At 33.2% G+C, this 12403-nt stretch overlaps 1 protein-coding gene across 11 annotated transcripts in view; it reads left to right on the top strand.

Moving 5' to 3' along the window:
* The window catches only part of DGKB (diacylglycerol kinase beta), a 945456-nt gene that overhangs the window by 506747 nt on the left and 426306 nt on the right, over positions 1–12403 (top strand). For all 11 annotated transcript variants that reach the window (XM_045052433.1, XM_023250408.2, XM_023250411.2 and 8 more), the window contains 2 exons: positions 7504–7589; positions 9722–9811. In XM_045052433.1, the coding sequence (XP_044908368.1) occupies positions 7504–7589; positions 9722–9811 (176 nt within the window). The remainder of the gene's footprint in view (positions 1–7503; positions 7590–9721; positions 9812–12403) is intronic.

The following is a 12403-nucleotide window of genomic DNA, read 5'->3' as shown; positions in this document are numbered from 1 at the left end:
TTATGTTTATATATATTTAAGAAATCCTAAATCAGTTGCTATTTTCTACATACCAGAATAAGTATATTTTAAAGTAAGATCTTTATAGAAGTATTTTATTATACAAATGAAATCATGAATAGTTTCAGTAAAAGGCCAAAACTATTTTAGCTAACTATTTGTTTTTATTCATTGAAAAATGATGTGAGAAAGTTTGATATTTTTAACACACTAATTTTCCAGGAATTATGTGCATTAGTGAAAAAGGAACCGAATGTTTGGACCACATTACAGAGCTGATTGTTTGCTGATTTATCCTCTCTAACTCATTTTATGTGAGGAAGAACATTAAGGTTATTTAATAAGATAACAGAGGTTTCCCAGGAAAAATATTCTCTCATTTTCTGTCTCTCATTATCTCTGTCATTTCTCACTGCCTTTCTCCTGTACTCTTTCTCTCCTTCTCTTGTAAAATACATATGCATAAAATATGTTTTTGATTTTTCCAGAGATAATAAAATTAATGTTTCAGTTATTAATGGTTCACTGGGATACATGTTTTCTCCAATACTCTGGAAGTTATTTCTGGCTGTGGTGATAACAGCATTTATACTGGGTTCATCATGAGGAGTTCAAGTTACATTTTGTATGACTATCCCACTTATCTACATGAAATGCCCTCTTGGCAAAACGGTATAAATCCATCTTTCATACAGTATCCTTGAAAGACTAGCCAAATTTGTTAAAACAGGTGCATTTGCTAGTTTACCTAACCTTTATATTTTTTTAGTAAAAGAGAATACATAAGAAATGAGATGGGAGGACATGGTTATAAGTAGTTTTACTTTAAGCTGAAATGATGGGGGAAGCATATTACAGTTGATGAGTCCTCACTTTGAAGCTGACATTATCAAGATCCACAGAAAAGGACACTATATAAGAATGTATTTTGTAGACAAAATTTTTTAACGTTTATTTATTTTTGAGAGACAGAGTGAGACAGACCATGAGTAGGGGAGGGGCAGAGAGAGAAGGAGACACAGAACCCGAAGCAGGCTCCAGGATCCCAGCTGTCAGCAGAGCACAATGGGGGCTTGAACTCACAAACCGTGAGATCATGACCTGAGCAGAAGTCGGATGCTGAACCGACTGAGCCACCCAGGTGCCGTGGAATATATTTTGTGAATTGGCAATATACAGTAGAGAGGAGACTTTGGGGAACATAATTGCTTCATGCATAGGTTTTCCAATGTGACTGCGGCAGCAATAATAGTATCCAGTGATACCAAGGTATGTATAGATGTGGTCTGGGTATTAGGAAATGAAGTGGAAGATATCAAACATTATTTTTCTAGACTAGCAATATGGTTTCAAAAACAATAGCAACATCACAATTCAGAAGATTCAATCTGATTTTAGTGAGGCAATTGTGAAGCCACTTAATCTTATAACCATAAGAGTAATATTTAACTGTGTACCTGAAGGTATGACTATGAATTGAGCTAAATAATAAGAGATAAGTATGCTTGTTTCTGGCTCAAAATGCCTAAATCAAAATGCAGACCTTTCTTAAGGCAAGCTCTTGATACATTTTTTCTGAGCAAAGAAGAGGAAAAGGAAGAGTTGAAGACATATAACAAAGTCATTTTGGATCCTTCAACCTTGTGTTTCTTTAATGCTAAGAAATATGAATAGTGTGTACTAATGAGAACTCATCCTGCATTATTATGCTGACAATATTTATGAATCTCATACTGATTTCTTGTAAATGCCAAATAATATAATTTTATAATATATGCATTGTTTAATAGCTATACACTTATATATCTTCCAAGATTATGGAATCCATACTATAGCTTTTCTTTTCTCTTTTTAAAAAAAGTTTTCCTTGTGTGTGTATTAAATACTATTGTCAGGTAACTATTAAAACTTCCTCAATCTTCTTTGTCAGTTTTATCCTAACACTTCTTAGCAATGGAAAGTAGACTTCTAAATCTTAGATGCAATATCTTGATTTGCTTTCAGTGATATTAAGCTTGAAGATCTCACCACCCTTTTTTACAGTGTGTGCTGTAGTGTTGGCTGTTGAGTAAATGTGGTAGGAAAGCAGCCGACACAGAGCTACTAAAGCTGTACATTAATATTAGATCTCCTTCACATGTAGCTATTGTGGCTGAAGAGTAACTGTCCTAGGAGAGCACTGATGACCGACCCTGGAAACTCAGCAATTATTAATCCACTTCATAAATCACCTTAAGTTTTAATTTCAGTACATTTCCATAAACGTAACCTAAATAAATTCCGGAGCCACACATGATTACTTGATTGAGAAATATTAATATGTATTAATTCTGCAAGTGGACCTCTGAAATTGGTAGGTGAAAGCATAATACACAGCACTACAGTTTCCACAAACACACATTTTTGCAGACACTCCTTATTCCCTCATCCTTCTTATTGTTAGGATGTCATGTGAAGTGGGATCCTCATATCTGCTGGTCTTTACAGCTTAATGAGTAAAAAGTTAGTGCCCATGCAGGGCCCTGCAGTTTGGTTCTTGCCAAGTCTCTTGGATTTATTTGTTCTCACTCAGACCTTTTTTTCTCTGCACGTTCTGGCCGTGATGCCATAAGTAGGCCTCCCTGTAGTTCACCGGCCACAGTTTCAGATTGGAGATAGGAAAACTTCTCATTGTCCATCCAGGTTTGCTTGGTAGTAAGTTCTCCCTGTGATGATTTTACCAGAACACTGAGGGAGAGGGAGGGGTGGAAATAAAGGCATGACACTCTGACCTATAAAACATATATACTACTTCTAATGAAGGGAAAATGATTGAATCAGTAATAACCTGTGGATAGTACAATGTAATTTACATATACATATTGTTTGTTTCTTAAGACAGCCCAATGAAGCAAATGTTATTAACTTCATTTTAAAGAAAGGAAACTGAGGCTCAGAATGATTAAATAATTTTCCAAGGCCACTATTCAGTGAATGAGTGAAATAAGGAATGAATGAATCTCTAGGGAAAACAGCATGGATTGAGTGGAATAAGAGGCTGAGATAGAGAGGTCAATTTTTCAATCCATTTAGCAATCTATTTACAGAGAGTAAGCTGGTCTGACAGTCACATGGGGTTTATGTTTGGGGGTAGGATGCTGCTGAAGAACCAATGATGACAATTTTAAAAGAAACAAGAATGAATAACAGATGAAACATCATCATGGAGTAGAAGAACAATGGTGAGTCAAATGGATGGTTAGGCTTTCACCAGAAACAATTAGCTCTACAGTAAACTTTTCATCTGCCAGCATATTTTGAAAAACTTTTCTACGCTTCAGTGAGTCAATGTTTGAAAATTTAGGAGATAAATTAATAGGGTATATTATGGCAAAAACTGATTTAGGGAGTATTAAAAATAGAAATTTTGTTCAATAATTATTAAAGGAATTGAAAAAATTATATAAAAACGAAAGAGATAAAGACTCACCAGAAATTGGATAGTTTATATGCAAGTGCTACCTTCCAAAAATTGTACAGATGCTTCCAAAAAAATGAAAATGAAGGCATATTCTAGAACTAATTTTATGAGTTATGAATAATTTTGACAAAAATTAGACAGAGAGGGTAGGAGGAAGAAAAATAGTAAGTCTGTTTTGATGAATATAGATTCAAAATGTCTAAGGAAATTATTAGCAAACTAAATCCAGTTCTCTACAAAATAGTAATAAACAATATCCAATTTGGGTATATAAAGTACTGTAAGGGTATTTTAATAATGCAAAAATATCTAAATGTGTATCCCTACATTACTGATTAAATGAGATCAACCATATCAATATCTCAAAAGATGCAGAAAAAATTTAAACATTTACTCATAATAAAAAACCCCTACTATAACAGGAATAGAAGGAAATTTTATGAACCTTATAAAAGGTGTCATTCAAAAAAGAAGAAAATAAGAAAATCTGTACAAAAACATCATATTAAGTGGGGGGAAATACAGAAGTATTCCGCTTAAATTTAGGAAAAAAATGTGGGTGTTCTCTATGAATATCCCAGTTCAGTGATATATTAGAGCTCTGGACAGCATGAAAAGAAATAACAATTGGAAAGATTGGAGATCACTAATAGTACCATTATTATCAGCATATCATACAATTATTTACATAGAAATCCAAGTGAATCTACAAAATATAGGCAATAGAAACCACACGAGTAATGTGGCTCTTTGCAAGATCAAAATATAAAAGTCAAATATATTTTCTTATACCAGCAACAAAACATCAGTAATAAACTATTTTAGTAATATTTAGTATACCAACACAAACTATAAAACAACCAAGAATAAACCTAATAACACATATGCAAGACCTGGAAGCAGAAAATTAAAAGCTTTATTGAAGGACACTAAGCAATATCTAAAATAAATCAAACATGCTGTATCATGGATGAGGAAACTTCACTACATTATACAAACATTAATTCTCCCAAAATTGATCTATAGGCTGAATGTTACTTTGTTCAAAATCATAATTGGTTTTGTTTGTTATTTTGTGTGTGTGGAATAGGACAAGTTAACTTTAAAATGTATATAGAAAAGCAAAGAAGGGATAATAGCCTAGATTCTTTACACTCTATGAGATACAGACTTATTATAAAATTACTTAAGGAATTAAAAGAATGTGGTACTGGTTGAGGGATGGACAAATTTATGAATAAAATAAAACAGTTCAAAAAGAAATGTACTCATGTATAGAAATCTGATTTATGGTGGAGCTAGGAAGTGGAATTATTCAATAAATAAAAAGAACAAAGAAGAGAGAAAAATTTGTGCGCAAGAGCCACAAGGAAAGGTAGAGGGAAGGAAGGGAGAAAGAAAGAGACAAAAAGAAAGAGAGGATGGAGGGAGGGAGAAAGAGAGAGAACAGGAAGTGAATAAAGGGACCCCTACCTCGTACCACCACAAAGAATCGTCAAAAGCAAAACTGAAATTTTAAAAAAGATTATATATGAATTATCTTCAGACCTCCAAGTAAGCAAACTTTTGTTACACAATATAGGCCAAAGGGCTAACCACTTATGAAAAGATTGATGAATTTGAATGCATTAAAATCTTGTGTATTAAAATACACATTAAAGTACAAAAAAAAACAACTTATAGAAGATAGTTGCAAAAAAAAAGCATTAAAATTAAGAACAATTAAAGACTTTTTTTTACAAATCAACAAGAGACAAAGGAGTAAAGAAATAAAAGTCATGAATAACCATTTCACAAAAGAGGAAATGCATGAAATTAAGAAGTGTGACATTATAAGTGTTAGAATGGGTTCAGCCAAATTTTATCTATACTGTGAATGGATGCATGCACTGGTAAGACTTCTTTGGGAAACTAGAGTTGCATATAAGTATATCCTACTCTGAAAGTAGCATCTGTCCACGAAACCTAGGAATATGTCCAGTACAGTTTTTGTAAGAACATAAATGAGCCAATCCAAATGTCCACTGACGTGGATTTCAAAAGGCACATTCACCTAAATGATATTTACCAATAGAAATTAAATAATTTCAACTATGCATGGAGATAACTTCAGCTATCACATGAATGAATCTTAGTAATAATGCTATGTGGAAAAAGCAAAAAGTGAACAATATGTTGTCTATGGCATGCACATAATGACTGAGAATTCAGAATAGTGCTCACCTTTGTGTATGAGGAAGAGAGAAAGACCACAGAGGTCTATGTAAGTTATTAGGAATGTTCTTCCCTTGGGGTGGGCAATTAGTACATAGGTGCTTAAATTATGCATAATATTATGCTATACATAATATGAGCAAACAAATGGGAAATAGTCTCTAAGAAAATATTGCAACATGTCTAACATTATATCCACAATATAATACCTAAGAAAATACTTGGAAGTTTCATGTTCTAAATATTAATGCCTCTAATTATCTGATGGTGGGGTTTTAGTAAATTTTTATACATTTCTATTATATTTACACACTGTTTGTATTACTTTAACAAACTGTTTTTGTAATAATGCTAATTTGAATGAGACACAGCATTCATAATATGTAGAGTTCATAAGATAATAATAAAAGACAACTCAGTGGAAAAGATGACGAGGGTTTGAAGATGCAGTCCACAGAAGAGATCACACACGTGTAAACCTACAGAAATATGCTCAATCCACTAGCAAGCAGGGATATGTGATTTGACAATAATAGCATAATTCTATTTTTCACTATTACTGAAGAAATATCCTCAAGTTGTTTACCTACAGTGTTTTGAAGTTGAAGGAAATCGATATTTACATCTTTCATAGCGGGAGCTGTTCAGAGAGTAATATGATGGTATACTGGAACATTTCTCTTCTAGAAGATTTGCCTTCCAAAACATGCACATGTTCACATAAACGTACTTCAAATAGTATTAAGTATAATACCTATTTTTTTGTATTAGTGAAACACTAGAAATAGTTTAAAAGTACATGAAGGGAAATGGTATATTTGATCATAGAGTGTATACCTTATATAATGCATTCACTAGGATCTCTTGCACATTTTTAAATAAAAAATGGACACAAATACATTAACAGGATGTATAGCATAATCCCATTCATGTTAAAAATATGTGAATAATAATGCTCATATGTGCACCTTCACATATGTAAATATGTAGAAAAATTTCCTGGAGGATTGAATATTATATTACTACCAGTTGGTTACCCCTGGGTAAGGGAGATAAACAGACACATTCCACATATTTCTGTCTTGTTTCAGTTATTTATTTATTTATTTTTGTTGCAAGAAAATAGGCATATACAATTGTATAACTGCCTGCGATACCTGCCTTTTTAGCTTTCCCCAAGGTGGGTTTCTTTAACAAGCAGATGCTCTTTGCATTAGCAACAGAAGCTATGGTCATGTATTGCAGCCCACCCAGCAATTCGGTTTGAGTGTTCCTAGTAGCAAATGCAGAGGGCTGTGTCAATAGCCGAGGGGAAGCCTCCTATTTGCAAATTCTAAGTCAAAGGAAACAGAACCCCAAAAGCAATGTGATCGATTTCTTCCAGTGGTGGAAAGGCTGAAAACTCTCAAAAATATATTTGCTGGCATAATAGTTATATTTATATAATGATTCAAAAGAGCATTTTTGATTAATGAAAATTATTGAATTAAATACTATAATGTTTGTCACTTTGGGTTATTTGTGAGTTGCAGATCAAATATGAGAGGATATTTTAATAAAAATTATAATGTCTTAGTTTTGTTTTTGTAAACTTAAGAGTTGATGAATCTAGAATATACAATTAAAATATGTTTAAATCAAGATGTTCTTTTATTTTAGAATTTTATTCTAGATAGTTATTGAATATTTTTCAATAAGATCATTGATGTTATCTGACAGTTTTCATAAACTAAAAATGTCTGTCATTAGACTAAATGCTAAGAATACAAAACTTTACCAGTCCTAATTTTAAAGTATCAATCATGTGCCATTACATGCTTATTTTTCAGGTTAAACTTTTTCCGTGATGTTCCTGATTTCAGAGTGTTAGCCTGTGGTGGAGATGGAACCGTGGGATGGATTTTGGACTGCATAGGTAATGAAGACACATATTTAATGTCGCTGGGGTGAGACTGGCAACCGAAAATTCTTTATATTTTATTTATGTTATTTAATGCATTGATATCTTTGAGTGCTACGGTGGTATAATCAGACATCTGGCATGTTGCACGTTATTTACTGGCTTAATGTATTTTCTACACTTAGAAATTTTAATTGGTAAAATAATTTGCAATTTCTATATAGAAATCCTTCTTTTTTAAATCCATTTCTCTTGGAATTTCCTAAATCCTCAGAGCTATTTTCAAATCAGGCTTTACAAATTCCATTTCTTTCTTTGCCCCGAAGAGGGAGCCAAAGAGCATCTTAGCATTTGTGATAAAATGTGTGCCAAATAGATGTACTTATTTCATTGAAGCATGGAGCCTCAGAACCTTACCCTCTGTTTACATTCATATCACATGCATCAATCATTATTATTACCATAGCTATTTTTTATTTATCATGAACTATCCCATAGACCTTGTGCTAATATTTTTACCCCATCCATCCTCATTCTCACAACTTTTTGACATAGTATTGATAATCCCGTTTTATAGAGAGAGGCTTTAATATATGGAGAAGTTAAATAATTAGAACAACGTTTTAAGAGCTGTGAATTGATAGACCTAGGATTCAAGCTCACGCCTAACCTTATTTTATATTGCTTCTCTATTTAAACTTTTAAAACATTTTTTTTTAAATAAGCAAACAAAGCAGATACATGACTGAGGATCAAAAGCAGACATGAATCACAAAAGCTTGATGGTTGAGAAAAATTATCTAGTTTTTCAGAGACAGTCAGATGTCACAACTCATTACAAGTCAGTAAAATGATCATGTACCGGCCTTTAACAGGAGATAAATGCCAAACAAATATCCATTTCTTTAGTTCTCATTTCAGCTACTACATTGAACAATTCTTTGTTAAAAACGGGCCCTTCACCAAAGGGAAATAGTTGGTTCAAAAGAAGTTTTGCCGTCTATGTAAATTGAAGCAAACTTTGATTTAGTTAATGCAGGTGAAAATATTCTATCTTTTCATACACACAAAAGTATTCAAATTAAAAGTGAATGCATGTTGTCAATACACTTTTGGGAAGCATCTTATGACTTTAGTCCATTTTTTTTTAAGAAACACTGAAAACTGTGTTCTTGGGCCTTTCAATAAAAGATGTAAATAGTATAATGTGCATTATCTAAGGAGAAAATCAGAATTCACAAACTGCAGAAATTAGAGCTGCTTGAATAGAGCCGGAGATCTTGTAAGAATGTTAGTGAAAACAGCACGATATTGTGAGTTTGTTTTAGCCTCCCAAATCTAAGCCTCACTGACTACACTGGGGCATATCCATCCCTAAATAATCTGTTGTCTCCACACTCTTCACACAGACACATACTCACTTTGAGGGCTGAGCAGGTAGAAAAAATAAAGAAAAGTAATATATGTTTGTGAGAGTCATCAAAGGCATATGATGGTTTACACAAAACTATGTGGAATTTTGATGGCAGAGATCTTTACTGTTCTGAACCCAAAGCACTATGTTCTGTAAACCTTAATCTCAAAGAACCCTGCTGATCTCAGAATTACCCAGTTCTTATGTTGTTTATTCTGACCCAAAGCAGCACCATGGGTAGGAACAACACAGTGAAACACTTTTAACATTTTACTAGCTTCTAGAGTTTGATTTTTTGAAACATTTTATTCCTTAAAGTGAAATATACCTAGAGTTGGTGTGCAAAAGGACTTTTTACAGAAATGCTCACCTCCACTCTAATGATAGCCCTCTAGTATATTCCTATGAAGCATATACCTGAATCCTTGAGAATTTCAATGATGTTAAATCAAACCCACCATAATTTTTAACTGAGTTAAAATTTTAAAAGGCTTTATTCGGGCATAAGTCCTGAAAATTCCCACCACTTTGTAAATTATGGTATTTGTTTGTGTTTCATAAAGTGCTATAAATACACACAAATTAATCTTAATTTATAATTGTATATAGCTATAAAACATCACTTTTCCTGCTTGTAAATACCTAGTGGGAAGCCTCATGCCAAGCTGTCTTATTTACTGTTTTTCCATCTGTGATGAAAATTTTATTTTATCTTAATTTTTCTATTCCACAGAAAAGGCTAATGTTGTCAAGCATCCTCCAGTTGCTATTCTGCCTCTTGGGACCGGCAATGACTTAGCAAGATGCCTGCGATGGGGAGGAGGTAAAACATAACACAATAATGAAAATCTTAAAAAACAGAAATACAGTGTAGAACATCCCCCCCCTCAAAAAAAAACACCTAAGCCGATCATTTTTTATATGTGATAACTGCCGTGTGAAGTTAGTAAATATAATTGCTACGAGAGACACAGTATCTAGTTTTGAACAATAATTTAGGGTAAGGGAACAAATAATGGACCAATCGCTAGACTGTGAGTGCTGGGCTTTAATCTGATACCAATTATAGACTTTATGGGGCATGGCAAGTTTCTAAACCTGATTGGTTTGGGGTTTCTAACTTAAGAAATGAGATAAGCATGGGTTAACTTTAAAGTAATGTTCAGATTTTTAATCTCTGAGTTGTGTGGCAAAATCACAAACAAAGGAAAAAAATTGAAAGGCTAATGAATGATTTGTCCAGGAATGAATACATTAAATAATACTTACTTTTTGAGACCCGCTTTATACCAGGCAGTGTGTTCTGTACTTGGGATACAACGTTAGTAATAGAAAACAAGATCTACCTTCAAAGGGGCCTTGAATTCTAGCAGCATGTAAAGTCATATGTAAATTTTGAGACTTCCTACTAACAAGCAAACCTATAACCAACAGAACAAAAGGCCTCAGGGAGGAAATGAAAAGATAACATAGGGAGAACCCTAATTGGTGGATAATGACAGCCATATAGAACTGAGGGTACACTTTATAGGCAAGAAAGAATCTCAATTTCAGAGACCCAGAAGGAGAAAGGGACTTGATACACTCAAGGAATTCAAATTGGAATATTATGTATGAAATAGGATAAGGGGGGAATATTTCAAAAGGTCTTAAAATAATTTGAAGTATCATTAATAGGCTCTACTTACCTGAAGATGACAAAGAAAATAAAACCAGATTTTGCTAAAAAAGCCAGAATTTAAATCTAATTTTATCTTCTAAATTCACTTAGAAAAGTTTAAAAAGTGTCGCTAAAACAGTGTGAATCAAAAAGCCCTTGCTTAGCTTGTTAAAAATACAGTGGCCTGACCTCACCCCAAATATGCTGAATGGAAATCTCTGGGGGTGACCTAGGCAGATGATTTTCTTTTTAAACAAACTCCATAAGTGACTCTGATTTACAATAAAAATTTGAGAACAATTGTTCTGTGAGTATTTGGCCTACTGGTAAACTCTAAGTCATGTGTATATTATGTATGTGTATATGTATATGTATATGTATATGTATATGTATATGTATATGTCAGAATTGGAGACTAAGTTAAAAACTCGGTATATTATATATTTGTAAGTTTCATTAGGGATATAATTTAGTAAAAGGATATCATGAAACACTGAGTTAAATCTCATAGAATCTACAGACCAACAGACAGATAGAATGAACCATTACTTATAAGATACTAGTGTTTGCCAGCACTTACACATGCATATTGATTAAAAGGAAGAGAATCACACATGTGGCTTCTTGTGTATTCTTTCAAAAAAAATTTTTGATGTTTGAAAATTAATGATTTTTTTAGATTCCAAACTTATAAATGCCTTCAATCTCAAAATCAAATAGAAGTTACATTTGGAACATTTTCTAATGATTTTCTTATGAAACAATTTTAAATATTATTATCAGTGGTCAAAGACACATGAATTGTAGATATGGAATATATGGAGTATATGTCAAAGTTCTGAAAGACTCAAACATATTTAGAGAATAATGGGGGGAAAGTATCCAGCTAGATGGTCAGGAACACCTCTCTGAGGAAGTAACATTTAAACTGGATTTAAAATATAGGGAAGGAGAATTAGCCTCCTAAACTGTAAGGGCTGAAGGAAGGCTGATGTGACTCTTGAATCAGTCGAGAGATAGTGGATAGCAATGGAGTGGGGGAGATTGGAGAGATAATCAAGAGCCAAAATAATGCTGGGGCTTGGTGGTCTTGTTAAGAATTTTATTAGATTGAATTTGAAGCACAAAGTGAAACTTGGAAAGAGTTTCAAAAGCAGCGTAACACAATGACATTTATGTTTTCAAAAATAGGTTAATTGAGGGTTATAACATAAACTTAAGAAGAAATTGTGAAAATGTAGACAATCACAGTTTTCCAAATAAGAACTTGTATGATAGTTTTCATAATTAGAGAATAAAAGGACTGGGCCAAGGTGATGATAAAGCAGTTGAAGACAAGTAGACAAACTGGAGTTGTGTTTTCAGGGAAGGACTGATAGAACCTGCCAGTGGAGTGGATAGGAGCTTTGTGGAAGGCAAGGTATTAAGGGAAACAGCAAGATGCCTAAGTGGAGTGATTAGGAAAATAGAGATACCATTTGGTAAAGCAACATGCTCTGAAGTGTGATTATTTCTCACCAGGTGTGTAGCTAACTTCGAGCAAGTAAATTGCTTAACAACTGCGTACTTCCGATTCCTCATCAGATTTGAAAAAATGGTAGTGTCTGCCTTGTGGGTTCTGATACCAAGCTATCAAATTGTTTGCCTAATGTTTGTTCTGAGTACTTTAGGTAGTTGTAGTAATTATCATCATGCCTAGCATTTGGGAAAGAAAATGATCACTTGGTTAATTATTGGTTAACTTTTGGTCACTGT

This window comes from Felis catus, chromosome A2 (genome assembly GCF_018350175.1).
Source record: "Felis catus isolate Fca126 chromosome A2, F.catus_Fca126_mat1.0, whole genome shotgun sequence".
Classification (NCBI taxonomy): domain Eukaryota; kingdom Metazoa; phylum Chordata; class Mammalia; order Carnivora; family Felidae; genus Felis; species Felis catus.
This window is presented reverse-complemented; position numbering and strand designations above follow the sequence as displayed.